At 46.5% G+C, this 26,454-nt stretch overlaps 1 protein-coding gene across 1 annotated transcript in view; it reads right to left on the reverse strand.

The window, feature by feature from the left end:
* The window catches only part of LOC115481518 (aconitate hydratase, mitochondrial-like), a 73,830-nt gene that overhangs the window by 23,502 nt on the left and 23,874 nt on the right, over positions 1-26,454 (reverse strand). Inside the window, exon 3 of the mRNA XM_030220755.1 lies at positions 15,844-16,102. Within this exon, the coding sequence (XP_030076615.1) occupies positions 15,844-16,102 (259 nt within the window). The remainder of the gene's footprint in view (positions 1-15,843; positions 16,103-26,454) is intronic.

The raw sequence follows: 26,454 nt of genomic DNA on the forward strand, positions 1-26,454 counted from the left end.
TCAAACAACCCCCACCCCCATGGCATACCCATCCTAACTTGCCCAAGCAATCTCCCCCCCCATTCCTATGGCATCCCACCCCAGCTTCCTCCAATGACCAACACTTCCCTCTTGCCCCTTTACTCCAGCGATCCCCACCCTCACCTTGCTCCAGTGACCTCTACCCCTGCAGCACATCTGATTTGCTGATGACACAAAGTTATTCAAAGTTGTTAAATCGCGACAGGATTGTGAAAAATTACAAGAGGACCTTACGAGACTGGGAGGCTGGGCGGCTAAATGGCAGATGACGTTTAATGTGAGCAAGTGCAAGGTGATGCATGTGGGAAAAAAGAACCCGAATTATAGCTACGTCATGCAAGGTTCCACGTTAGGAGTTACAGACCAAGAAAGGGATCTGGGTGTCATCGTCGATAATACACTGAAACCTTCTGCTCGGTGTGCTGCTGCAGCTAGGAAAGCGAATAGAATGTTGGGTATTATTAGGAAAGGTATGGAAAACAGGTGTGAGGATGTTATAATGCCGTTGTATCGCTCCATGGTGCGACCGCACCTTGAGTATTGTGTTCAATTCTGGTCGCCGCATCTCAAGAAAGATATAGTAGAATTGGAAAAGGTGCAGAGAAGGGCGACTAAAATGATAGCGGGGATGGGACGACTTCCCTATGAAGAAAGATTAAGGAGGCTAGGGCTATTCAGCTTGGAGAAGAGACGGCTGAGGGGAGACATGATAGAGGTATATAAAATAATGAGTGGAGTGGAACAGGTGGATGTGAAGCGTCTGTTCACGCTTTCCAAAAATACTAGGACTAGGGGGCATGCGATGAAACTACAGTGTAGTAAATTTAAAACAAATCAGAGAAAATGTTTCTTCACCCAACGTATAATTAAACTCTGGAATTTGTTGCCGGAGAAAGTGGTGAAGGCGGTTAGCTTAGCAGAGTTTAAAAAGGGGTTGGACAGTTTCCTAAAGGACAAGTCCATAAACCGCTACTAAATGGACTTGGGAAAAATCCACAATTCCAGGAATAACATGTATAGAATGTTTGTACGTTTTGGAAGCTTGCCAGGTGCCCTTGGCCTGAATTGGCCGCTGTCGTGGACAGGATGCTGGGCTCGATGGACCCTTGGTCTTTTCCCAGTATGGCATTACTTATGTACTTATCTCTCCATGCTGGCTCTAGCCGCCCCTCCTCCCCGTGGCTCCATATCTTGCTCCAGTGACGCTTATCCCCATGACACATATCCCCACAGCTTGCTCCATACTCCTCCCCCACCCATTGCTCCTACCTTAATCTGCTACTTTCCTTCCTACACCAATCGTAGCAACAAGAGGACATGAATACCTGCTCATTGGTTCGTGTCTTCCTCCTCTGCCGTCCTAGGCCTGATTTTCATTTGAACTGCAAACTATACAGAAGCCCAAACTGTTAAAACAAACTGTCGGGCCTAGGGTAGCAGAGGAGGAGGACACAGTTCACTGCAAAGTGCACCTCCTTCTCTTGCTGTTGCCGAAGCCATTGTCCATAAAGAATTCTACACAGTTGGAGTTGAGACATGGAGACAGGAAGTAGAGACAAGCAGGCAGCGAGGTGAAATTTAGGGGGCTTATGGATAGATTAGCACAGAAGTATGTGAATCTACTCAACTACTGTGACTGGCCACAGGTGGGCTATATTTTATTTTTATTTTTTCTTACATTTGTAACCCGCACTTTCCCACTCATAGCAGGTTCAATGCGGCTTACATATTATATACAGGTACTTATTTGTACCTGGGGCAATGGAGGGTTAAGTGACTTGCCCAGAGTCACAAGGAGCTGTCTGTGCCTGCAGTGGGAATCAAACCCAGTTCCCCAGGACCAAAGTCTACCACTCTAACCACTAGGCCACTCCTCCAATTTATTATGGGCCTTAAGGCATTTCTGGAATAACAGCTAGCTTAGGTTTTATATATCAAAGGAAGTGAAGACTTATGCAACCCAGACTTTTTGGTTTCTTATTTTTTAAATCTTTTTAGATTTGGTCTTTCATGTTCAAAGTGTAGAGTATGTTGTGTAGATTGGTGAAACTCCCACTTTAACGCATTCTTAATTGTATTTTTAAACAGCAGCATGTGAAAACTTTTACAAGCACTGTATACGGTAGAGCAGGAGCTCTCAACTAAAGAATGACACAGGGACAGGGACCTGCTGTAACCGCGGGGATGAGGACAGAGCTTGCGGGCACAGGGCAGGGAGAGATCCCGAGGGGACAGAGACGGAGCCCAAGGGGATGGGGCCAAACTTTGTCCCTGTGTCATTTTCTACTTTGAAGCCTGTTAATGAACTGGACTCTTATTTATATTTGAGTGATGCCTACAGTGGTATTTTGATTTTTTTTGGAAAAAACAAGCAAACAAGCTGGCCACAACCAGCAAAATTTGCATGGGGGATCCTGTACATCCTGCTACCAGTGCATCTTCTATTGCAGGAAGGACTGTGGAAGACAAAAGAGTTGACTGAATCCTGAGACCGTTGATGACTTCTTATTCATCCACAGATTAAAATATCATAAAAGTGCTTCACAGGGCATATTTTTCCCCTCTAGGGCATACAGAACGGGTTGTACTTTGTACACCTGGACATCTTAACAGGATGGATTAGGATTCCTTGGGGTAGTAAAGTGAATGATACATACCTGTAGCAGGTGTTCTCCGAGGACAGCAGGCTGATTGTTCTCACGACTGGGTGACGTCCGCGGCAGCCCCCACCAACCGGAAAGAAGCTTCGCGGGACGGTCGGCACGCAGGGCACGCCCACCGCGCATGCGCGGCCGTCTTCCCGCCCGTGCGCGACCGCTCCCGCCAGTTGAATGACTAGCAAAAGATGAAACACACAACTCCAAAGGGGAGGAGGGAGGGTAGGTGAGAACAATCAGCCTGCTGTCCTCGGAGAACACCTGCTACAGGTATGTATCATTCACTTTCTCCGAGGACAAGCAGGCTGCTTGTTCTCACGACTGGGGTATCCCTAGCTCTCAGGCTCACTCAAAACAAGAACCCAGGTCAATTGAACCTCGCAACGGCGAGGGTATAACAGAAATTGACCTACGAAGAACAACTAACTGAGAGTGCAGCCTGACCAGAATAAATTCGGGTCCTGGAGGGTGGAGTTGGATTTACACCCCAAACAGATTCTGCAGCACCGACTGCCCGAACCGACTGTCGCGTCGGGTATCCTGCTGGAGGCAGTAATGAGATGTGAATGTGTGGACAGATGACCACGTCGCAGCTTTGCAAATTTCTTCAATAGTGGCTGACTTCAGGTGGGCCACTGACGCTGCCATGGCTCTAACACTATGAGCCGTGACATGACCCTCAAGAGCCAGCCCAGCCTGGGCGTAAGTGAAGGAAATGCAATCTGCTAGCCAATTGGAGATGGTGCGTTTCCCGACAGCGACCCCTAGCCTGTTAGGGTCGAAAGAAACAAACAATTGGGCGGACTGTCTGTGGGGCTGTGTCCGCTCCAAGTAGAAGGCCAATGCTCTCTTGCAGTCCAATGTGTGCAACTGACGTTCAGCAGGGCGGGTATGCGGCCTGGGGAAGAATGTTGGCAAGACAATTGACTGGTTAAGATGGAACTCCGACACCACCTTCGGCAGGAACTTTGGGTGGGTGCGGAGCACTACTCTGTTGTGATGAAATTTGGTATATGGAGCATGAGCTACTAGGGCTTGAAGCTCACTGACCCTACGAGCTGAAGTAACTGCCACCAAGAAAATGACCTTCCAGGTCAAGTACTTCAGATGGCAGGTATTCAGTGGCTCAAAAGGAGGTTTCATCAGCTGGGTGAGGACGACATTGAGATCCCATGACACTGTAGGAGGCTTGATAGGGGGCTTTGACAAAAGCAAGCCTCTCATGAATCGAACGACTAAAGGCTCTCCAGAGATGGCTTTACCTTCCACACGATAATGGTAAGCACTAATCGCACTAAGGTGATTCCTTACTGAGTTGGTCTTGAGGCCAGACTCTGATAAGTGTAGAAGGTATTCAAGCAGGTTCTGTGCAGGGCAAGAACGAGGTTCTAGGGCCTTGCTCTCACACCAAACGACAAACCTCCTCCACTTGAAAAAGTAACTCTTTTTAGTGGAATCCTTCCTAGAGGCAAGCAGGACCCGGGAGACACCCTCCGACAGACCCAACGCAGCGAAGTCTACGCCCTCAACATCCAGGCCGTGAGAGCCAGAGACTGAAGGTTGGGGTGCAGTAACGCTCCGTCGTTCTGCGAAATGAGAGTCGGAAAACACTCCAATCTCCACGGTTCTTCTGAGGACAACTCTAGAAGAAAAAGGAACCAGATCTGACGGGCCCAAAAGGGCGCTATCAGAATCATGGTGCCGCGGTCGTGCTTGAGCTTCAGTAAGGTCTTCCCCACCAAAGGTATGGGAGGATAAGCATACAGGAGGCCGGTCCCCCAATGGAGGAGAAAGGCGTCCGACGCTAGCCTGCCGTGTGTCTGAAGTCTGGAACAGAACAGAGGCAGCTTGTGGTTGGTCTGAGAGGCGAAAAGGTCCACCGAGGGGGTGCCCCACTCTCGGAAGATCTTGCGTACCACTCTGGAATGGAGCGACCACTCGTGCGGTTGCATGACTCTGCTCAGTCTGTCGGCCAGACTGTTGTTTACGCCTGCCAGGTATGTGGCTTGGAGGAGCATGCCAAACTGGCACGCCCAGCGCCACAGCCCGACGGCTTCCTGACACAGGGGGCGAGATCCGGTGCCCCCCTGCTTGTTGACGTAATACATTGCAACCTGATTGTCTGTCCGAATTTGGATAATTTGGCAGGACAGCCGATCTCTGAAAGCCTTCAGCGCGTTCCAGATCGCTCGGAGCTCCAGGAGGTTGATCTGCAGATCCTTTTCCTGGAGGGACCACAGACCCTGGGTGTGAAGCCCATCGACATGAGCTCCCCAACCCAGGCGAGATGCATCCGTCGTCAGCACCTTCGTGGGCTGCGGAATTTGGAATAGACGTCCCAGAGTCAAATTGGTCCGGATGGTCCACCAGAGCAGTGAAGTGCGGCAACTGGTGGAGAAGCGGATGACATCTTCTAGATTCCCGGTGGCTTGGAACCACTGGGAAGCTAGGGTCCATTGAGCAGATCTCATGTGAAGACGAGCCATGGGAGTCACATGAACTGTGGAGGCCATATGACCCAGAAGTCTCAACATCTGCCGAGCTGTGACCTGCTGAGACGCTCTGGCCTGCGAAGCGAGAGACAGGAGGTTGTTGGCCCTCGCTTCGGGAAGGAAGGCCTGAGCCGTCTGGGTATTCAGCAGAGCTCCTATGAATTCCAGAGACTGGGTTGGCTGGAGATGGGACTTTGGGTAATTTATCACAAACCCCAGCAGCTCCAGGAGTTGAATAGTGCACTGCATGGACCGGAGGGCTCCTGCCTCCGAGGTGTTCTTGACCAGCCAATCGTCGAGATATGGGAACACGTGCACTCCCAGCCTGCGTAGGTACGCCGCCACCACCACGAGGCACTTTGTAAACACTCGTGGGGCGGAGGCGAGCCCAAAGGGCAGCACACAATACTGAAAGTGCCATGCGCCCAGGCGGAATCTGAGATACTGTCTGTGAGCTGGCAGTATCGGGATGTGAGTATATGCATCCTTTAAATCCAGGGAACATAGCCAATCGTTTTTCTGAATCATTGGCAGAAGGGTGCCCAAGGAAAGCATCCTGAACTTTTCTTTGACCAGGAATTTGTTCAGGCCTCTCAGGTCTAGGATGGGACGCATCCCCCCTGTTTTCTTTTCCACAAGGAAGTACCTGGAATAGAATCCCTGCCCTTCCTGCCCGGGTGGTACGGGCTCGACCGCATTGGCGCTGAGAAGGGCGGAGAGTTCCTCTGCAAGTACCTGCTTGTGATGGGAGCTGAAGGATTGAGCTCCCGGAGGACAATTTGGAGGCAGGGAGGCCAAATTCAGGGCGTATCCGCACCGCACTATTTGGAGAACCCACTGATCGGAGGTTATGAGAGGCCACCTTTGGTGAAAAAATTTTAACCTCCCCCTGACCGGCAGATCGTCCGGTACGGACACTTTGAGGGCGGCTATGTTCCCGTGGATCCAGTCAAAAGCCCGTCCCTGGCTTTTGCTGTGGAGGCGCAGGGGGCTGCTTAGGCGCACGCTGTTGACGGGAACGAGCGCGCTGGGGCTGTCCCTGTGCCTGACGAGGCCTTCGGGCCGGCTGGTTGTACCTACGCTTTGCAAAAGAATAGGGTGCAGCCTGCCGGGCCCGGGAAAAACGTCCACCTGTGGAGGTGGATGCTGAAGGCGCCCGGTGGGAGAGTTTGTCGAGGGCGGTTTCCCGCTGATGCAGTTGGTCCACCATCTGCTCGACCTTCTCACCGAAAATGTTATCCCCCCGGCAAGGGACGTCGGCCAGTCTCTGCTGGGTGCGGTTGTCCAGGTCAGAGGCACGCAGCCATGAGAGCCTGCGCATCACTATACCTTGGGCCGCAGCACGAGATGCCACGTCACAGGTGTCATAGATACCCCTGGACAGGAACTTTCTGCACGCCTTCAGCTGCCTGACCACCTCCTGATAAGGCCTGGACTGCTCCGGCGGGAGCTTCTCGACCAGGTCCGCCAGTTGTTGCACATAGGTCCGCATGTGAATGCTCATATAGAGCAGGTATGACTGGATGCGGGTCACGAGCATGGAGGATTGGTAGGCCTTCCTCCCAAACGAGTCCAGAGTGCGAGACTCCCGCCCCGGGGGCGCCGAGGCGGTATCCCTCGAACTCCGTGCCCTCTTGAGAGCAGAATCCACGACCGCCGAGTCATGGGGCAATTAGGGCCGCATTAACTCTGGGTCGGAGTGGATCCTGTATTGGGACTCTGCTTTCTTGGGAATGGTGGGGTTAGTTAACGGTCGCACCCAGTTCCGAAGCAGTATCTCTTTGAGGACATTGTGCAGCGGCACCGTGGAGGACTCTCTAGGTGGTGATGGATAGTCGAGGACCTCGAGCATCTCGGCCCTCGGCTCTTCCACAGAGACCACGGGGAAGGGAATGCTAATAGACATATCCCGCACAAAGGAGGCAAAGGAGAGACTCTCGGGAGGTGAGAGCTTCCTCTCCGGTGAAGGCGTGGGGTCCGAGGGAAGGCCCGTAGACTCCTCTGAGGAGAAATATCTAGGGTCCTCCTCTTCCCCCCACGAGTCCTCATCCTCGGTATCGGACATAAGCTCATGTAGCTGAGTCCTGAACCGGGCCCGGCTCGACGTCGAGGCACCAGGGTCTCGGTGTCGTCGAGCGGTGGACTCCCGCGCCGGCGGGGACGGAGCTCCCTCCATCGACGTCGACGGGGACTCCACCTGCGTGGCGGTCGAGACCGGCGCCGCAAGCGGCGGCGGTGTCGACGGCCCCGGCGCCGGGCTAGAGCTTGCCGGCGCTACAGACATCGGCGCCGAGGGCGCAAGCACCCCCAGCGCCGGCACAGCCTGGCGCATCAGCCCTTCCAGGATCCCCGGAAGGATGGCTCTGAGGCACTCGTCCAGGCCCGCTGCCGGGAAAGGCGGTGGGGCCGGTAGGGGTGTCGGCGTCAGAAGCTGATGGGGGCCAGGAGACGGCACCGAGGTGCCGGAACCCCGACGCGTCGGTACCTCCACAACCGACGGGGACCTCTCCTCTCGACAAGTACGCTTCGGCGTCGCCTCCTCTCCGATATCCGGATGCACCGAGGGCGACCGGTGACGACGCTTCTTATCCTTCTTGCGATGCCCGTCACCGGCGCCGGAAGGCATGGAGGAGGAGGAGGTCGATCCCCCTCGGTCTCGAGGTACCGGGTCAGACAGGGTTCGGTCCCGTGGCCCACGAGCTGAGGGAGTGACCGGGGCCGACTGTCCACGCGGCCTCTCACCTCCACTCTCACCGGAGGACCGGCGGGCCGACGGGACCTGTTCTCCTGGGGTCGATGCCATCGGTGCCGATGTCTCGGGCATCGATACCGGTACCGAAGGACCGGGCGTCGATACCGATGCCGTCGAGGTCGACGTCGAGGGGCCGGCGCAAGTTCCAAAAAGACGGTCCCGCAGAACTTGCCTCGCAACCTGAGTCCGTTTCCGGAGACCGAGACACAGGGAACACGACTTGATATTGTGCTCCGGCCCGAGGCACTGGAGGCACCAAGCGTGGGTGTCGGTCTGCGAGATCGGCCGGCCGCAGCGACCACACTTTTTAAATCCACTCGGGACCTTCGAGGACATCGACGGAAAAATCGCGTCGGCGAAGTCAAAGTCGTCAATGGTGGCTGGAATCACACCTCGAAAAAAGAAACGACCGAGCGGCCACTAGGCCGCAACGCGGCGTCCCCGCTGGAAGCGAGGGAAAAGGGGAGCGCGTGCTCCACACGCTCAGGTTTTTTTTTTTTTTTTGAAAAGGAAACCGGCGATAACCCAAAAACAAGAGAGAAAAAGAAAAGCGACGATCCGCGTAAACGCGATCGAAATTCCGGCGGCTGAAACAGAGAGAGCGGCAAAGCATGACTCTCTCCAGACGCGGAAAAAAAGGAACTGGCGGGAGCGGTCGCGCACGGGCGGGAAGACGGCCGCGCATGCGCGGTGGGCGTGCCCTGCGTGCCGACCGTCCCGCGAAGCTTCTTTCCGGTTGGTGGGGGCTGCCGCGGATGTCACCCAGTCGTGAGAACAAGCAGCCTGCTTGTCCTCGGAGAAAAATCAGCTATTGTTGGGGTTGGAAGGGTAAAGGGTGGTGGTGCTCACTGTTATTATTATTTTCCATTTGTAATTTATACACAATAGCCGCACAGCATATTGTTCCTTTTTATACTTTAATAAAAAGATTTAAATATAAAATCATAATTGTTCGAGGCTTCTGCAAATGAGAACAGAGCCCATGGGGACGGGGCAGGGACAGGGACAAACTCTGTACCCGTGTCATTCTCTATTCTCAACCCAGAGTTCGGAACACATCAAGGCAGTCTGGTTTTCAGGATACCCACAATGAATATGCATGAGATACATTTCCATGCACTGCCTCCAATGTATGCAGATCTCTCATACATATTTATTGTGGATATTCTTTGTGCTATCTTTAGATGGCTTTTACTGTTGTTTTCCTCTGCCTTGACCATTACATTACATAGCTATTCGCTATTCAGGTTTTTTTTCCGGGACTACACACAGCAATTCAGCTGTTCCTTCCTCACTTCGTACCTCAATGGCTTTTAATTTTGCCCCCATCATACATTGTTAATCCTACCCTCCTGCTCCCGCCCTTTTTTTTTTTAATTATCTGGTCCTTTTTTTGGTGGTGGGGGGGAGAGAGATCTACTGTATTTCAGTATGGTCACACCCAGTGCTGGTTATGCTGAGCCATAACTGTAACTGGAAATCACATCTTGGTGATCTTTGGGTTGATGACTTTACACTGTATTAAATTTACTGCCTCAGTGTAAGAAAGAATAGAATAAAATATGAAGCAACCCAAGATTTATGCAGCTCATACCACTACTGCTAAATATTGGAAGCCACCTCCCTCTGAGGTATTCTAAACAGCAGCAAATTAGCGAGATATCTGGTGCTAGGTGAGGTGTCAGCAATTTATTCACATCAATGGGTATTTTTTGATTACCTGGAAAATACATTGTGACAATTAATTAACATCAAACACTGAATCTCTACAACTACACTCAAAAATTAAGTGTAAACTAAACAAAGGCAAAAGGAAGTGGAATATAAATGCAACACAGCATGGAAAGAGTTGCATACCTGTACCATGGTTACTTCTTAAACAACAGGATAAACCAGCCACACATTAGTAACATCACCCTGATGGAGGCAGGTCAAATTGCTCCCCCAGAGCCCAAAAGAGTCCAGAAAAACTAAGTATGTGCTAGTGCTGCCCCCACACAGTCACAGCTCCTCCCCTCAATCAATTCCAAAGCTTAGGCTATTTCAACCATAAGGCGAGGTAGGTGAGACTGTGTGGCTGATTTATCCTGCTGTCCAAAGAGAACCTATGTGACAGGTAAGCAATTCTATTTTCTCCATGGACAAGCAGGACAGAATTAGCATCCTACAGGCTACTCCCATGCCAAGGGTAAGTAGTGCTTTTAAAGGAGATAGAAAAACCCTTGCTACTTAGAAGTTTATCAAAAGAGGAATCAGTTAATTCAAGGCCTCTTCCCATGCCCATGTTAAGTATTAAGATAAAAACAATAATTGTTTTGTTTTCAGTATTTAATGTTTCCTCTACTGTATATGTATACTTTATTTTCTGCCTAGAGTTTTAGAAAGTGCGGGTTAAATTGTTAAATAAACAGAAAATAAATAAATCAAAAGTTTTGGGGGGTAAAATATTCCTAATCAGGAATGAAATATGGGTGTCTTTCTCTCTTTTCCATTCCTTTTGGGGGAGGGGTCCCCATTAAACATTCTGAAGGAATATCAAGAACATAATTCACATATCCTATAAGGTTCATCACTTGAAACTCTGGGCAGAGATGATGGTTAACACTCAACACTGAAAACTATTTGTTTTCTTTTAATACCTATAGGGTTCAAGATGATGTAAGGCTTAAATTTAGCCTTTCAAATGAAGCCCTTAAGCAGCGGAATCAATTGGAAGTTTCTTATTTTAACCTGACTCAGTATTTGAGTAAAGGATTCTGCTTGTTTGAACTGCTATACAATAGCCGACCATGAGCTCCATGTGATTACATGTGGCAATCTGTGGTGGAAAAGGATTATTTTCTCTTTCTTTTCTTTTTATTCTATTTTCTTTATTCTTTTTAAATAAGCCTAGATATAGTAGGCACAGGACACCAACATATGTAATTCATAATTCCAGTAATGCATACAATTTCACAGTGATCACATAAGGCAAGATTATCTATTGAAAGAGTAAATTACTGATTTAAACATCTTTTAAAACTTAATAGTCAAAAAACTAAGGCCTTGTTGTTTAGTTATTCTTCTATCATTACTCCACTGAATATTAAATTCAGGGGGATCCCTTTTGACTGAAAGATCAGCTAGAATATTGGGAAAACTGGACTCGGGACTGACCTTTAAACTAAGGTAAATAATTTAGGGGCCCTTTTATGAAGCTGCAGAAGGACTACTGCGGCAACAGAACGCAGCAATTCAGCCCAACCACAAGGCTCCTGGGTACTGCTCTTGAATTTGACCATTCATGAAAACACAGATTTGCCTACCTGCTGAAGATGTCATACCAAGAAAGGTGCTTTCTTTCCAACACCATAAAGTGAATTTCTCTATGAGTCCAGCTGTGGACTTAAGCCTCATGACAGTGCTGTAGCAGCAGGAAGTGGCTGATCTGCTCTTATAAAAAGCAACATTTTTTTTGGTGGCAATTGAACAAACCCATCTGAAGTGTTTTTGGTACTGTAAACAGAGGGGCATTTTAATGTTGGAGCTTACTCAGTTGTCTGTAGCATGAACAGGCAAGGCTAAGCATGATTAAGAACTATGGTGCCCAAGCTAGTTTCTGGCCGGTCCATGTTGAGTTCCTTTGAGAGCAAAGAGGCACCTTTAACTGCAGTTGCTGTGAGCTGTCTACTGGAGCAGCAGAGGTTAACTAATAAAAGACACCCAGAAAACAGTTTAACTGTCTGTAGCAGATTGGGAGGGGGTTAATTGTATCTCAAGTGCTATGGTATATGAGGGAGAAAGAGAAAGCAAAAAAAAAAAGGAATGAATTGCTTCCTCTAATGAATAAAGTTAACCGAAGGAAGAGCTGCAGCTGCACAAGATGGAGCACTCACCCATCCCAAGACAGTTTTTCTAGCCTCTTCTGGCTCCATCAAGATAACGTTACCCATGCATGGCAAATTCTATCCTGCTTGTTCATTGAGAAAGGAAAAGGAGATGAAATAATGGTGTGGGAGAAGTGATTATTTGAGACAGACCAAAAAAAAAAAAAGACAACAAACTGGGACAGACTATCATAACGGAAGAGAATAAAGGAAAGAAAAGAAAAACAGGCTTTTTAATAACTGTCACTTCAAATTTGCTACAGTTTTCACCAACTGCTATACAAAACCATGTGCAGTTGATACTGCTAAACAAAATCTGTTGCAGCATTCCTTAGTCAGGCCTAACTTCTCCATGTTTGTCTCTGCAAAGAAAGGAGAAGCATAACCCACCCCCAAGCATCCAGCACTCCATCGCCCGCTGTATAAGAAGTCTGTCTTATCTTTTCAGAAATGCTCCCTGTTTCATGTGCAGGACCCAAGAGACAGGCAGAGCTCCGGTCTGAATGCATGGTTGAGATGATGGTGCAGGGATGGGGATTTAGCTTTATTAGGAACTGAGGAACATTCTGGGGAAGGGCCTGTTCTGAAAGGATAGGCTCCACCTTAACTGGGAAGGAACCAGGCTGCTGGCACTAACATTTAAAAAAGAGATAAGAGCAGCTTTTAAATTAAAATGGGGGGGGGGGTGAACTGACAGTCACCCAGGAGTGCATAGTTCAGTGTGGAGTATCCTTGAAGAATTATATTGAAATAGTATCTTCAGGGAATCCCAATAGAGAGATTTCAATAAAGGTGAAAGAAAGTCAACAAGAGTGTTCAATGGGAGAACAGAGTAAAGGATGCAAATTATCCCCATTAATTTCAAAGCAGCCTGTAGAAGCAAGGAAAGGAAAAAAAGACAATTTGAAGTGTCTATATACAAATGCTAGAAGCCTTAAAAATAAGATAGGAGAATTGGAGTATATGGCACTAAATGAAGAGGTAGATATAATAGGCATTTCAGAGACCTGGTGGAAAGAGGACAATCAATGGGACACTGTGTTAGCAGGGTACAAATTATATCGCAATGATAGAGTGGATCAAATTGGACGGTGGGGGGGGGGGGGGGGTTGCACTAAAGAGGGAATTGAGTCATTCTACATGAAACAGATAGCAGCGTGGAATCTTTATGGATAGAAATTCCAGGTATGACAGGAAGGAGTATACTGGTAGGGCTCTACTACCATCCACCAGGACAGAACAGACAGATGAAAATATGTTTACAGAAATTAGGAAAGCTGGCAAACTGGGCAGCATGGTTAAAAGTGAAGTGAAAAGAGGCTATTAGAGCCAAACGAACATCCTTCAAAAATGGAAAAAGTATCTCAATAAAGAAAATAAGAAGCAACACAAGCACTGTCAAGCCAGAGGCTAAAAGAGACTAAGAAAAAAAAATCTTGCCGTGAAAACTCACGGTAACACTTTTGTCAGGTATATCAGAAGCAGAAAGCCTGCGAGGACTGTGGGACCATTAGATCAGGAAAGAACAAAAGGAGCATTTAGGGAGGACAAGGTCATAGCGGAATTATTTGCTTTGGTCTTTATGGAAGAAGATGTAAGAGAACTACCTATACCAGAGATGGTTTTCAGGGGTGACGGTGTGGAGGAACTGAAAGAAATCTCGATGAACTTAGAAGATGTACTGAGCCAAATTAAGAAGTTAAAGAGTGATAAATCATCTGGACCGGATGGTATACACCCCAGGGTATCGAAAGAACTCAAACATGAAACTGCTGATCTGCTGTTAAGTGATCTGTAACCTGTCACTAAAATCCTAAATAGTATCTGAAGACTGGACAGTGGGCTACATGATACCAATTTTTGAAAAGGGTTCCGGGGTGATCCAGGAAATTACAGACCAGTAAGCCTCACTTCAGTGCTGGGCAAAACAGTGGAAACTATTCTAAATAATAAAATTACAGAACACGTAGACAAATTTAATAGGACAGAGTCAGCATGGATTCAGCCAAGGGAGGTCTTGCCTCACCAATTTGCTTCATTTCTTTGAAGACTTGAATAAACATGTGGATAAAGGTGAGTCGGTTGAAAAAGCATATCTAGGTTTTAAGAAAGCTTTTGACAAACTACCTCATGAGAGACTCCCAAGAAAATTAAGGAGTCATGGGATAGGAGGCAATGTCCTTCTGTGGATTAAGAGTTGGTTATTGGACAGAAAACAGAGGGTAGGGTTAAATGGCCATTTTTCTCAATGGCGGAGGGTGAATAGTAGAGTGCCACAGGGATCTGTACTGGGACTGGTGCTATTTAACATATGTATAAAAGATCTGGAAATCAGAATGACAAGTGAGGTGATTACATTTGCAGATGACACAAAATTATTCAAAGTTGTCAAAACGCATGCAGACTGTGAAAAATTGAATGACGTTAGGAAATTGGAAGACTGGGCATTCAAATGGCAGATGAAATTTAATGTAGACAAATACAAAGTGATCCACATTGGGAAGAATAATCTGAATCATAGTTATCTGATGCAAGGGTCCACTTTAGGAGTCAGCACTCAAGAAAAAGATCTAGGTGCCGTTGTAGACAAATACTCTAAACTCTTCTGCCCAGTATGCAGAGGCAGTCAGAAAAGTAAAAAAAGATGCTATGAATTATTAGGAGAGAGATGCAAAATAAGACAAAAAATATTATAATGCCTGGTGCGACCTCACCTTGAGTATTGTGTTCAATTCTGGTTACTGTATCTCAAAAAAGATATAGTGGAATTAGAAAAGATTCAAAAAAGAGCGACCAAAATGATAGAGTGGATGGAACTGCTCCCATATGAGGAAAGGCTAAAGAAGTTAGGGCTCTTCAGCTTGGAAAAGAGAAGGCTGGGGTGGGGGGAAATATGATTGAGGTCTACAAAATCCTGAGTGGTGTGGAGCGGGTGGAGGTGAATCAATTTTTCACTCATTCAAAAAGTACAAAGACCAGGGGACACTCAGTGAAATTGCATAGAAATACTTTTAAAACAAATAGAAGAAAATATTTTTTTCACTCAAAGAAGAGTTAAGCTCTGGAACTGGTTATCAGAGGATGTGGTAACGGACGGTGGTTAGCGTATCTGGGTTTAAAAAAGGTTTGAATACATTCCCGGAGGAAAAGTCCATTGTCTGTTATTGAGATGGACATGGGAGAAGAAACTGCTTGCCCTGGGATTGGTAGCATGGAATGGTGTTACTAATTGGGTTTCTGCCAAGTACTTGGATTGGCCACTACTGGAAGCAGGATACTGGGCTAGATGGACCATTGGTCTGACCCAGTATGGCTATTCTTATGTTCTTATCTTGGAATCTGCACCTAATTTTCCAACAGGTCTCAAATCTCTACAATTAGGAATCTCAGATTTCTGCAAAGGCACAGAAGAGTTTAGGATCAGGAAAATTATCTGGCACATTTCCATATTACTACATATTTATATGCACAAAATCCATTTCTATACTGCTTCTCTAAGCCAAAGAGGACATTTGAAGTAGTTTACAAAAATACACATTGAAAATTGCCTTTAAGAAAATAAGTTTTATGGCCTGTGTATCTAGATTTTGTTCACCTTTTTCATTTAATTCCTTGTTTTTGCTCCTCTTCTTTTTACTCTTCTATATGTTGTATCTCCCCTCATCAAAAGCTCCTATTTTCTTCTTCTAGCTTCTCTCTCAGCCTCCCTTATATCCCTACCAGTTTTCAGCCCTTTCTTGTGTTTTAATTTCTTCCATTCCCAATTTTTTATGGCAGGCCTCCTCAGGCTCATCATAGCACTACCTTCCTCTACTGCTCTCTTTTCAGGCTGTTGCCTCCATCTCATTCCCCTATTCCTATTATCACTGCCTTTCTTCCCTATCTTATCCTAAGTCACTCAATGCTGCTGCTAATTCTTCTCCTTCCCTCTTCCACTCTTCTTCCTTGTATCCCCTGCAACTTCTGTCCATCTCCCATTTCACTTCCCTTACCCCACTATCCCAACCCTGCCAAGTCAAAAGCACTTGCCATTGCTTTGCAATACTGCATCATACCTTGGCCCTACGCAGGTCCTTATCGCCTCCAAGCTGAGCCTCGATGAGGTGGTCACAGTGAATGGTGGACGGGACAGCCACCTTAGGCAGTCCACTGCTAATAAACTGAAGCATCGCCATCTGGGCAGTGGCATCCTGCATAGCAACACGATTTGGACGCAGGCGCAGGTAGGTCTTGCCCCTCTCAATGTCCTGCTTAGCTGGGTCATCCAGATGGCCATAAACAATCTTTTCTGACAATGTTAAAGGTCGATTCAGCCTGTGAATAAGAATTAAGTCACAGCAATACTTACTATTTTAATAAGTGGGAAAATCATGACATCCAACATAAATTTGGAAAAGATGCTTGGCATAATGTCTCAACATGCTCATCAGATATTCAAGGCCCATACCATGTAAGGTTTTCAAGGTGAAAGCCTTAGACAAACTGTAGATTGAACCCATGAAGACCAACCAGAACTGGAAAGAGAATTTTCAGCACTGTGCACCTAACTTAGAACCCTAAGGAGGTCATCTCAGAAAGGTTTGTGGAATGTGCATGTGTAAATTAACAGGTTTACACATGTAAATGGCCCAGTTAATTTAAGTAGTGATTTTAGAAAAGTCTATTTACATGTGCATATCTGTGGTACTTACAGATCTTTATCTTTATTTAAAAATTTTATATACTTCCCTACAGACAAAAACTCCTCATTAAAGGCAGTGCACATAAAAGCATTCATAAAACCACAATACAATAAAAGAAAACCACATATATAACAAAACCATTTACAAATTAAGGAGCAATAACAAAAATAAATCATCTTCCAAAGAGCTAATTGCTGAATCATTAGGCAAGAAACACCTGAAGGGAATGTGTCCATGGTGGGTATAGCATGGATGGTATGGGGTGGCATGCAAATAGAGACGAGTGTGGAATATGTGAAGGGGTTGGAGACAGGTGAGTGGAGGTATGTAGGAGCATTCATTGTGTTTACGAAGTAGTATGTGTATGGATAGCAGGTGATGGTGTGTATGAGCACTTGATATGGTTTGTGCATGTAGAAGTATGTGTAGGGGATATGTGGGTTTGTGGAACTATTATTCCTTTTAAGGTGTGTACAGTCACAGAAGGTTCCTCACCTATCCCCCAGAAAGAGAAGAAAAAGCAGCAGAAACCTGTGCTAGCCCTGTAAGCATGGTAAAAACTTGCAGGTTGGCATTTCTCTATATTTCTCTCTTTCATTATGGGATAAGGATGTACCAAACTGCATGCTCACAAAGCCAGAACAGATGCAGTAGTAGGAAAAAAGGGAGATGCTTAAGAGGTACAAAGGTGAGGCAGGAGGCATTAGAAAATCTAAAATTTCTAAACTCCATCAGCAGAGCACGAGTTGCCCACCTGGTCTTGTCTTCGCTTTAGTATTTTCCTGGGCTACAGGACAGGAGACCCCCCAGCTCTGATCAGCAGAACACAGCACAGCAAAGTCAAGCCATAGAAACTCAGTACATTATCCAGAGACCCGCATGAACTAGCTCATATTAAGCCGGGTTTTGTCAAAGAGCACTTCACGCCGTGAATCTGTGGCCCTGAAGACTAATATGGTTATAAAAATTGCCCTTTTCTTTCATTTCAGGTACCTGTGTCCTTCAGTACCCGCATCCCTGGGTAATAACCAGGTCAGAAAAATACTGCTTAAATGACCAAGATGAACATTTGCAGGCCAAACAATTATCAGCTCTCTGCCACCTCTACAGATGTCCTACTTTCTTCAGTCACAGGATGAACTAGCAACCAGAGATCTACCTGGCAGGCTGCAAGTTCTGAAAGGACTTGAAGCCCTAATGAAAAAGCAGATGCTCACGTAGCTGGGTATGTTTGGCAAGCCTTGCCGAAGACTTAGGGGGTTAAGCAGTGACTAACCTAGAATTGCTGGTTATTCAAAAGAGCCTTGTGCTCTGGTATGGGAAAAGTAGGTGCTGGAGGAATTGAGTAGTATCTTGTATGATTGTCAACTGAAGAAGGGAGGAGTATGAGAACGAAGCCAAAAAAAAAATCTGTGCTGTATAAGGAGAAATCTTACAAGTAGCCATGCCCTGTGGCTGGAAGCTGGGATGTATTTTTGGCAGTATGGATAGAATATGCTTGATCTTATCCCATGGACTCAGGACCATATGCAGCTCCTTCAGTAACCTGCTAATTACCCATGCAAATGCTGCATAACCTTTCTAAAATGGCCCCTTTAGGGTCCTAAATTAGATGCATAGTGCTGAAAATTCTTTGTCCAGCTCTAGTCGATCTTCATGGGCTCCCTATTGAGTCTACAAATTTTGTTTAAGGCTTTGACCCTCACCCAGTGGACCTATATGATGAATATGACATCATGTTCCCCACTGGCCACTATAGTTCCAAGATGCAAATTTACTGGCATTACCCTATCTAAAACAATATTACCTGTGAGATCATCCCACCAACAATTTTCACTAGTACAAGCTGCCCTACCCCCTCAGAGCGCTGAAATTTAAAATGAGCTTCTGCCATGCTTTATCTGCTTGAACAGTAGTTACTATGTATTTAGATGGAGTGTGAGAAAATATTGATTTTAGAGAGCACCAGTTCTCTTCTTAAAAGACTAACCTTTAGGGTATTCAATAAAGAATATACTGGAGATAGTTATAAAAACTTCCCCACTTGTTTTGCTTATTTTTTTTTTTTAATCTAAACCAAAAAGGGGATACAAAATCCAAAATCTTATACCAAAAAAGCTTTAAATAATAAATATGGGGGATCCAAGATGACTACGTGATCAAATGCACCCACGGGGCTTGAATCATGGAAACCTGGAGGTTCGACGCCAGTGAAGGCGGAGCAGGTGGATGTTCGGTCTCCTCTGTGCTCCCAACGGAGGGATCACCGCTGGCTGTTTCCTCCCCCCGCCCCCCCAGTTTCTTGATAGCCAAGTAGATGGTGGAAAAATGATGCAGCCAACTGTACCTTCAATGGTCAAGTGGAGCAGAGAGCCTCGGGAGTAACTGTGCAGCAGCTGCAGAGGCCTGGGATAGTCATAATGGACTCTTTATGGGTTGCTATGTACTTCCTCAACACTACTCTAACTTCTGAGGCAAAAGTTGTGGGAGAGCTTTCTTATTCTAAGGGCCCTGTTTACTAAGGTGCGCTAGCATTTCTAGATCACGCTAAACGCTAGAGTCGCCAGTATGTTTCTATGGGCAACTTTAGCATTTAGAGAGTGCTAATCATTAGCACAGTGCTAAAAACATTGGCGCACCCTTAGCGCTGCTTAGTAAACAGGGCCCTCAAGACCTTATTGAAGTCCATTCCCAAGAGTTGTGTCAACAAGCTTCTAAGAAATTCTTTAGAAGCTAAAATTGGAGAACCTCAGCAAGTTAATGTAAACTTACTGAAGGATGCTGGGCTTGATGGACCTTCAGTCTGTCCCAGTACAGCAACACTTATGTATTTAAAGATGGAAAATTTGGAAAATCAAACCAGGAGGAACACTTTGCAGTTTTTAAATTTCCCCAAATCTCCTCTACTGGCACTTATTGATATGCTGCATAAATATATGAGAGAGATACTGAAAATACCATCAGAGTCCTTACCACCTTTGGTAAGGGTTCAATATTTGAATCTCTCAGTGCGCTCTAATGTTGCTACACAGGGGCATGAACAGTCTAATAGGAATATTACTGAGTTTCTGGAATCGTCTTTGGAATTGGTGACCCAAAGGACTATTTTAATAGCAACATTTGCATTGGAAATGGACCGAACTTTGACTCTTAATCTGAGTAATGGATGAACAATTTTTTGGTTCAAAAATAAGGAATTAATCCTGATTTATTGAGAATTACTCAGAAGCTGTGCCAGGAGTTTCTGGCTTTGAGGCCTAGAGCCCAGGAGCTGGGTTTGAAGTTTATAGTGAGGTTTCCTTGTTCTTGTGTTATTTTTTTGGGAAGTAAGTCTTACATGTTTTTTGAATCTAAATAGCTGGAAGAATTTCTTTTGTTTAGAGAAGAGGTAAGGATTCATGTATCTGTCTCACAATCCACTGAAGTTCGGCTAGTCTATGCAAGCGGCAGGAAGCGTTCTGTTTAGCTTTTAGTTTATATTTCCTAATTATACTTTCAACTTTGGATCTGCATAATACCTACTGTACCTGAATGTAACTCACCGTGAGCTACTATTGAAAAAGGTGTGAGCAAAATCCAAATAAATAATTGTGGTCAAAAATTGAAATGTTTATTTCCTTAATTTTCTCTTTGTTAAATTCTAGATGGGATTTTTCATTTGTCACAAAGTTATTATTTGTGATTGTTAAACTGAAAATTAAAGTTAAAAAGTAAATAAATAAAATATGTAGAAATGGAGTGGAGGAGTAGCCTAGTGGTTAGTGCAGTGGACTTTGATCCTGGGGAACTGAGTTCAATTCCCACTGCAGCTCCTTGTGACTCTGGGCAAGTCACTTAACCCTCCATTGCCCCTGATAAAAAATAAGTACCTGAATATATGTAAACCACTTTGAATGTAGTTGCAAAAACCTCAGAAAGGCGGTATATATCAAGTCCCATTTCCCTTTCCCTGATGATTTTTTTTTCTTTAATCAGGTACCCTGTTCTGCACAAGTGGGTGCTATCCCCTCCTACCAGCAGATGGAGGTAGAGAAAAAACTGATTTTAACAGTTACCTGTGGTGCTCCACGGAAAGATCCAGTATGCATCTGCCAAAGCAGCAGAGGATCCCTTTTTGTAACATGCCCATGCCCCATCAACCACTGTGGCTGCAACAAACAGCAAGCAAGCATACCACCACAGAGCGGCACTCGCTACCCTACATACTCCAGGATATAGCAATATCATGGGAACCTGTATTGCTATGAATTGTAAAATGTATGATATGACTCTTCTCATTCATCTTTTTTTTTTAAACACTGAAAGGAAAAACACATAGCACACTCAGAGTCCTGGGCCTAAGTCTTCCAAGGGCCCTTGGCCTGGATTGGCCGCTGTCGAGGACAGGATGCTGGGCTCGATGGACCCTTGGTCTTTTCCCAGTGTGGCATTACTTATGTTCTTATGTACTTAAGGGCGGTTTGCAGAACAGTGTAGCTGACTAAAGGAAAGAAAATTATTCCTTAGCGCCTAGCTACACTGTTCTGCACAAGAGGGATGTACTGAAGCAGATCTACTGGTCGAGGGAAGACAAGGCTCCCTGAATGACAGCTCTGCCACAGTCCAAACAGGCTCTTGCTGACATGTCCAATCTATAGTGTCTGACAAAGGAATGGCGTGACGACTAAGTCACCATGCTACAAATCTCTTCAGGTGCCACCGCCCAGGCCTGTCCAGGAAGTAGCTTGAGTCAATTTGGAGTGGGCCCAAGGCACTGGATGATTCTTGTAAACGTAGGCAGTCTCAATAGCCATCTTGATCCACCTCACAACAGAGGCATTGGAGGCTACCTGGCCCCTCCTAGGGCCATGAAAAAGAACAAAAAGGTGATCGGAAAGATGAAATTATTTGTCTCCTTCAGGTAGCATAGCAGTGTCCTTCAGATGTCCAGCTTGTGAAGCCTTCTGTCCACAGGAATAGAGCCCTCCTGCACAAAGGAAGGCAAACAAACCTCCTGATTCACATGGACCAAAGAAACCACCTTAGGGAGAAAGGATGGGACAAAGTGAACAGAAATGGAATCCTACGCAATGGAAAGATATGGGTCCTGACAAGACAGAGCCTGCAACTCAAACTATTCAAGCCAAGGTGATGGTGACCAGAAAGACTATCTTGAAAGTGAGGTTTTTAATAGAAGCTGAATGCAGAGGCTCAAACAGAGCAACAGCAAGCTCTAGGAGAACCAGATGAAGGTCCCATAAGGGAAAGAAGGGACGTATTGGAGGGGGTGCAGCACCATGCCTCTCAGAAAATGGAACATTTCCTCATGCAAGCCCAAGGAGGTGTCCTTCACCTTACCCCGAAAACTGGAAAGAGCAGCCACCCGGATCCTCAGGGAGTCCAGTTCCAGACCCAGTACAGTCCCTGCTGCAAAAAGCCCAGAATATCGTGGACCTGAGCCCTTCAAGGTAACAGAGGCTGTCCTGCACACCAGGTTTCAAAATCCTTCCACACCCCAACATAAGCCAGAGACATGGAGGATTTCTAAGAACGGAGCAACGTAGAAATCACCACAGGAGAGAAACTGCATTTCTCTAAGCTCCTCCTCTCAATGGCCAGACATAAGCCAGAAGGGATCTGATCTTCCATTTTTACCAGCCATTACCAGAGAAGACCCCGACCTCTTGGCAATGGGAGCGGGTCACCCTCACGCACCTGTTGGAGGTCTGTGTACCACGACTGGCAAGGCCAATCCAAAGCTTCTAGCAAGACTAAGTGAGGATGACACACAAACCTGCACAATAGGTGGTCTATCAGAGGCCAAGGAGGGAAGAGGGGCTCCTCCATCAGCCATGGCTGAACTAGGGCATCTATCCCTTATGAAGCCAGCATCCTCTGATGTCTGAACAAATACTCCGCTTTCACGTTGGCTGTGGAAGCCATGAGATCAAACCGAGGAGGGTCACAATGGTCCAGAAAGATCTGAAAGGCCTGCTGTCCCAGTTCCCACTCCCCCGGATCCAGGACACAGCAACTAAGAAAGTCTGCCTGTTCATTATCCTTGCTCATAATATGGACCACTAGGAGGGCCTGCAGGTGTCTCTCCTCCCACTGAAAGAGGCAAGCTGCTTCCAAGGCTACCACCTGACTCCCAGTGCCTCCCTGTTTGTTGACATAAGGACACTGTAGTGGCACTGATATCACCATGACCACCTTCCCCTGAAGGAGCAGCAGGAATTACAACAAGGCCAGGAGAACCGCCCAGGATCCCAGACGATTGATGAACCAGGCTGCTTACTGCAGGGTCCAGGTTCCCTAAGCTACATAGCCCAAGCAACTCACATCCATGGTGACAAGTAAGCCCTCCCCCCTCAGGTGATGGACTGTGCTGTCCCACCAGGGCCAACGAATTCTCACTCTGGGTGAAAGAAGCAGAAGACGGTGGGTCCTGAGAAATGGGAGCCCATCGAGACAGGAAGGCCCACTACAGGGGCCGTATGTTTATAGTTTATTGGAACTTACTATACTGCCCAAGCTAACTTGCAGAACTGAGTACATTACAGACTAAAATAACAGAGCTGGAAAGAACTACAATATTTGATAGGAAAGGAGTTATCAGTCAGCAGCATAACAATCAATCTATTACAAGGGAGGTGGACAAAAGGTCCGAAAAAGGGAAGGGAAGGTAACCAAAAAGGGAAGGGAGAGAGGAATAGAGCCCTCCAGGGAGTATGCCTTCTTGACCAGAACCCACTGGTCCGAGGTAATGTGGGCCCATTCAAAGAACAGGAGGAACAACATGGCCACCACTCACACTACAAAGGGGCCCGGTGCTTCCTCACTGGGCAGGACGGGCTGCTGGAGCACTGCCTGCGGTGGCTGAAGGGCCAGCTCTCCTAGGGCCCCAAAAGGAGACCAACGGAAAGGGCCTTCCAAGTACTGGGCAGAGCACACCGGGCTGGTCAGATATGGCTCACCCCACTGGAGTGACCTCTCAAAATGGGGGACTGCTGGGAAAACTTTGGCTGCAACTCAGGGAGACAAAGGGGTCTAGCCTCCCCAGGTCCTCCCTGAATAGAAGCATCCATCACCCAATGACAGAGCCACAGCTTGCAACAGACCACAACAGCTGAACGAGGCCAGGCGAACCAAATCATACAGGCCATCCACCAAGAAAACCACTCCAGACTCTAGGCGAGAAACTTCCATGGACTCCGACAGCTGCTGCAGCTAGCGCAACATGGCACGTGCCACCTAGTCACCACAGATAGCTGCTTGGACTCTACATGCCCCTACCAAAAAAGGCAAAAAAAACACAATTGCTGCTCCACCTGCTTATCTTGGAGCTCTCCGAGGGCCAAGCCACCCTGAACATGGAGAGCAACCACCTTAACGACTGAAGAAACAACAGCATTCACCTTAGGGTACACCCAGTACTTTTCCATCTCCTCAGGGGTGGAGGAATACAGGTGATCAAGGTCCTCAGCCCCCTTGAGAGCCTCATCTGGGACCTCACACCAGCATGTGGGCAAGAGCCTTACAAAGAGGAAAATGCTTTGGGAGCCCTGCAATGCCCTCCAAGAGAGAATCCCCTCAGAGGGGTCTGTAGGAGACTTGAAGTTACGGAGACTTGAAGTTACGGAGACTTGAAGTTACGGAGACTCTCAGGAGGTTCATCAATGAGACGAGAAAGCTCCTCATGATGAAAGAGCCAGACCACATGAGACTGTTCCTCCTCCTGTGGGAAGCGTCATCTCAATCTGAATCTGAGAAAGACTGAGGGTCAAAGAGGACCTCCAGATTATTCCACGATGCCTCAGAGCAGACTGGGACATCTGTGCACCCCAATCCCCCCGTGGTCCTTGGCCCTGGCTGGGAACATCCAGGCCCCTAGGGGCCCCACAGCTAGCTGAGAAGCCAAGTCTCCTCCTTCAGGACTTGCTTGACCATTTGGGTCAAGCTCTGGAGCCAGAAAAAAAAACCCTCCAGGGCCTCCATCAGGACACCCCTTACAGGTGGACCTGAGGTGGGTGGGAAGGCAAGGCCCTCCCCTTCTGATGGGGGCTGTGAAGGATTCTTCTGCTGAGAAATGTATAATTATGGTACAGCCAGAGACCCCCCCACTGGAATCGTGGTGGGCCCAGTCATAGAGCTCAGGCCATTACAGACCTTGGCTCAGTCAGAAATCTGATGGCTGACATAACTGGGAGCTTACTGGAAAAGTATGGCCTAGTTTGTAGCCCAGATTGAGGCCTAAAAGTTAAGTCAATAGATATGGAAACAAAATGGAGGATTTCAACACAAAATGGAAGCCCGTATCTGTTACAAAGTGGAATTTTCTCTAATGTAAGTTAGAAAAACAAGTTGAGAAATAAGTGAGTCATAGCAGGTGCAAAGAAAATAGAGAACTAGCTGTTCCAGAGAGGAGGGAGACTTCCTGTGAGCAGGATTGTGGTCAGCTGGTCAGCTGGTGTGAGAAAGGAAAGGCGTAGCAAGATAGAAGCTACTCATTAGCATGAGCCAATCAGTGACAACCATGACATTAGCATAGATCCAATCAGGTATATCTACTGTCATATTATCCATATCCTGAGGGCATCTATAAAAATCAGGGTATTTCCTGGTTTAAGTTAGAGAGACAAGGGTTGCCACTCTCTCTCCAAGGGAAACCGATGTGTCCAGCAGAATTAACAAATTACCTAATTGCTTTCCCTTGTAAAACCTCTAATTGGTAAAATAAATTATAAAAGATTAGCAAATAATTAACACCTGTTTGTAGCTTATTATATTCCTATAATTAATTGATTGTACATGCCTGTTGTCAATCACTGATTTGACTTATACCTTAGCAAATAAACTCCTCATTCCAAATGATGATTTGTGGGCTTCACTTAATGATCAAAGGCTGTAAGTATAAATGCATTGTATAACTTGTAATCTAAATCCAGTTTGTCATAAGGCTGGTATCTTTTCCTTAGATCTAACATCTCCCTTAGAGGCAATAACTCCTTGATTACCCCAGTACTAGTGTTATTTAGAGATGGAGTCAGATTAAGGTCACTCTAGCCTTCTTGGGGGGGCTTGGGACCCCTTAATTCTCAACATTGGTGACCCTCCGTTCGATTTGAACACGCCACCAGAATTTTTGTCAAAGTGGGGGTTACTTATAGCTCTTGACTAAAATTCTGTTGTTTTATCTTCCAATTGATTGCTGTCCCTCATAAAGATCCAGAATTTCCTCCCCGGTGTTTCATACCCCTTATTACAGCATTCTGCTTTCTCTCTCTAAGCTTTCACTCTTTCCTGTGGTTAAGCCACTGCCAATTTCCCTTCCGTTATACTTTCCTATCGCAGTCAGTGAATTCTGTCCGTCCTTTCGTATACTCAGTTCTTTTCTCCCTCTTCTCCTGTCCCTCTTCCTCTTATGTTCATTCTCGTTCTGAAAGCTCCGGTTTACGGTGCTCTGCATTCTAGCCACTTACGGGCATAATACTTTTGCCTGTTTCCTATCTACGGCTGTGGGTTTTTTTTCTGCACTATTTTGTTTTTTCTCTTGCTCTTTTTAGTGTCATTCTCCCAATTCCCCCTCCCTTCCTCTATCTAGATTTCTTTTTCCTATCTTTGCATGCATTTGCGGTCCCATTTCTTCCGATTTTGTAAGGCTTTCACTGACTCTCTCAATTTACAAGTGCGTAGCTGCTTAACTTCCTCTTTTCTTCTGTAAGTGCCTGGCTCCCTGGGCGGTGCCCACTTCCTTCCTCTTCTCTGCATTTTCTCCCTCTCGTATCTGCTAATCTCTAACTTTGGAATCTATCATTAAATCCTTCTTTAATAATGTCTTGTTCTGTACTTTGTATTTGCTTCCGTTGGTCACTACAGCACCTTCCTTTTCTTTTGGCTATGTTCCCTGCTCTAGTCTGTCACTCTGTTACATTGTCCCTCTCTCTTATATACATGCTGTCTGTCAGTAAGATTATGTTCTGCTCCCTGTCAGCTATTTATCTG

The sequence above is a fragment of the Microcaecilia unicolor genome, chromosome 1, assembly GCF_901765095.1.
Source record: "Microcaecilia unicolor chromosome 1, aMicUni1.1, whole genome shotgun sequence".
Lineage (NCBI taxonomy): Eukaryota > Metazoa > Chordata > Amphibia > Gymnophiona > Siphonopidae > Microcaecilia > Microcaecilia unicolor.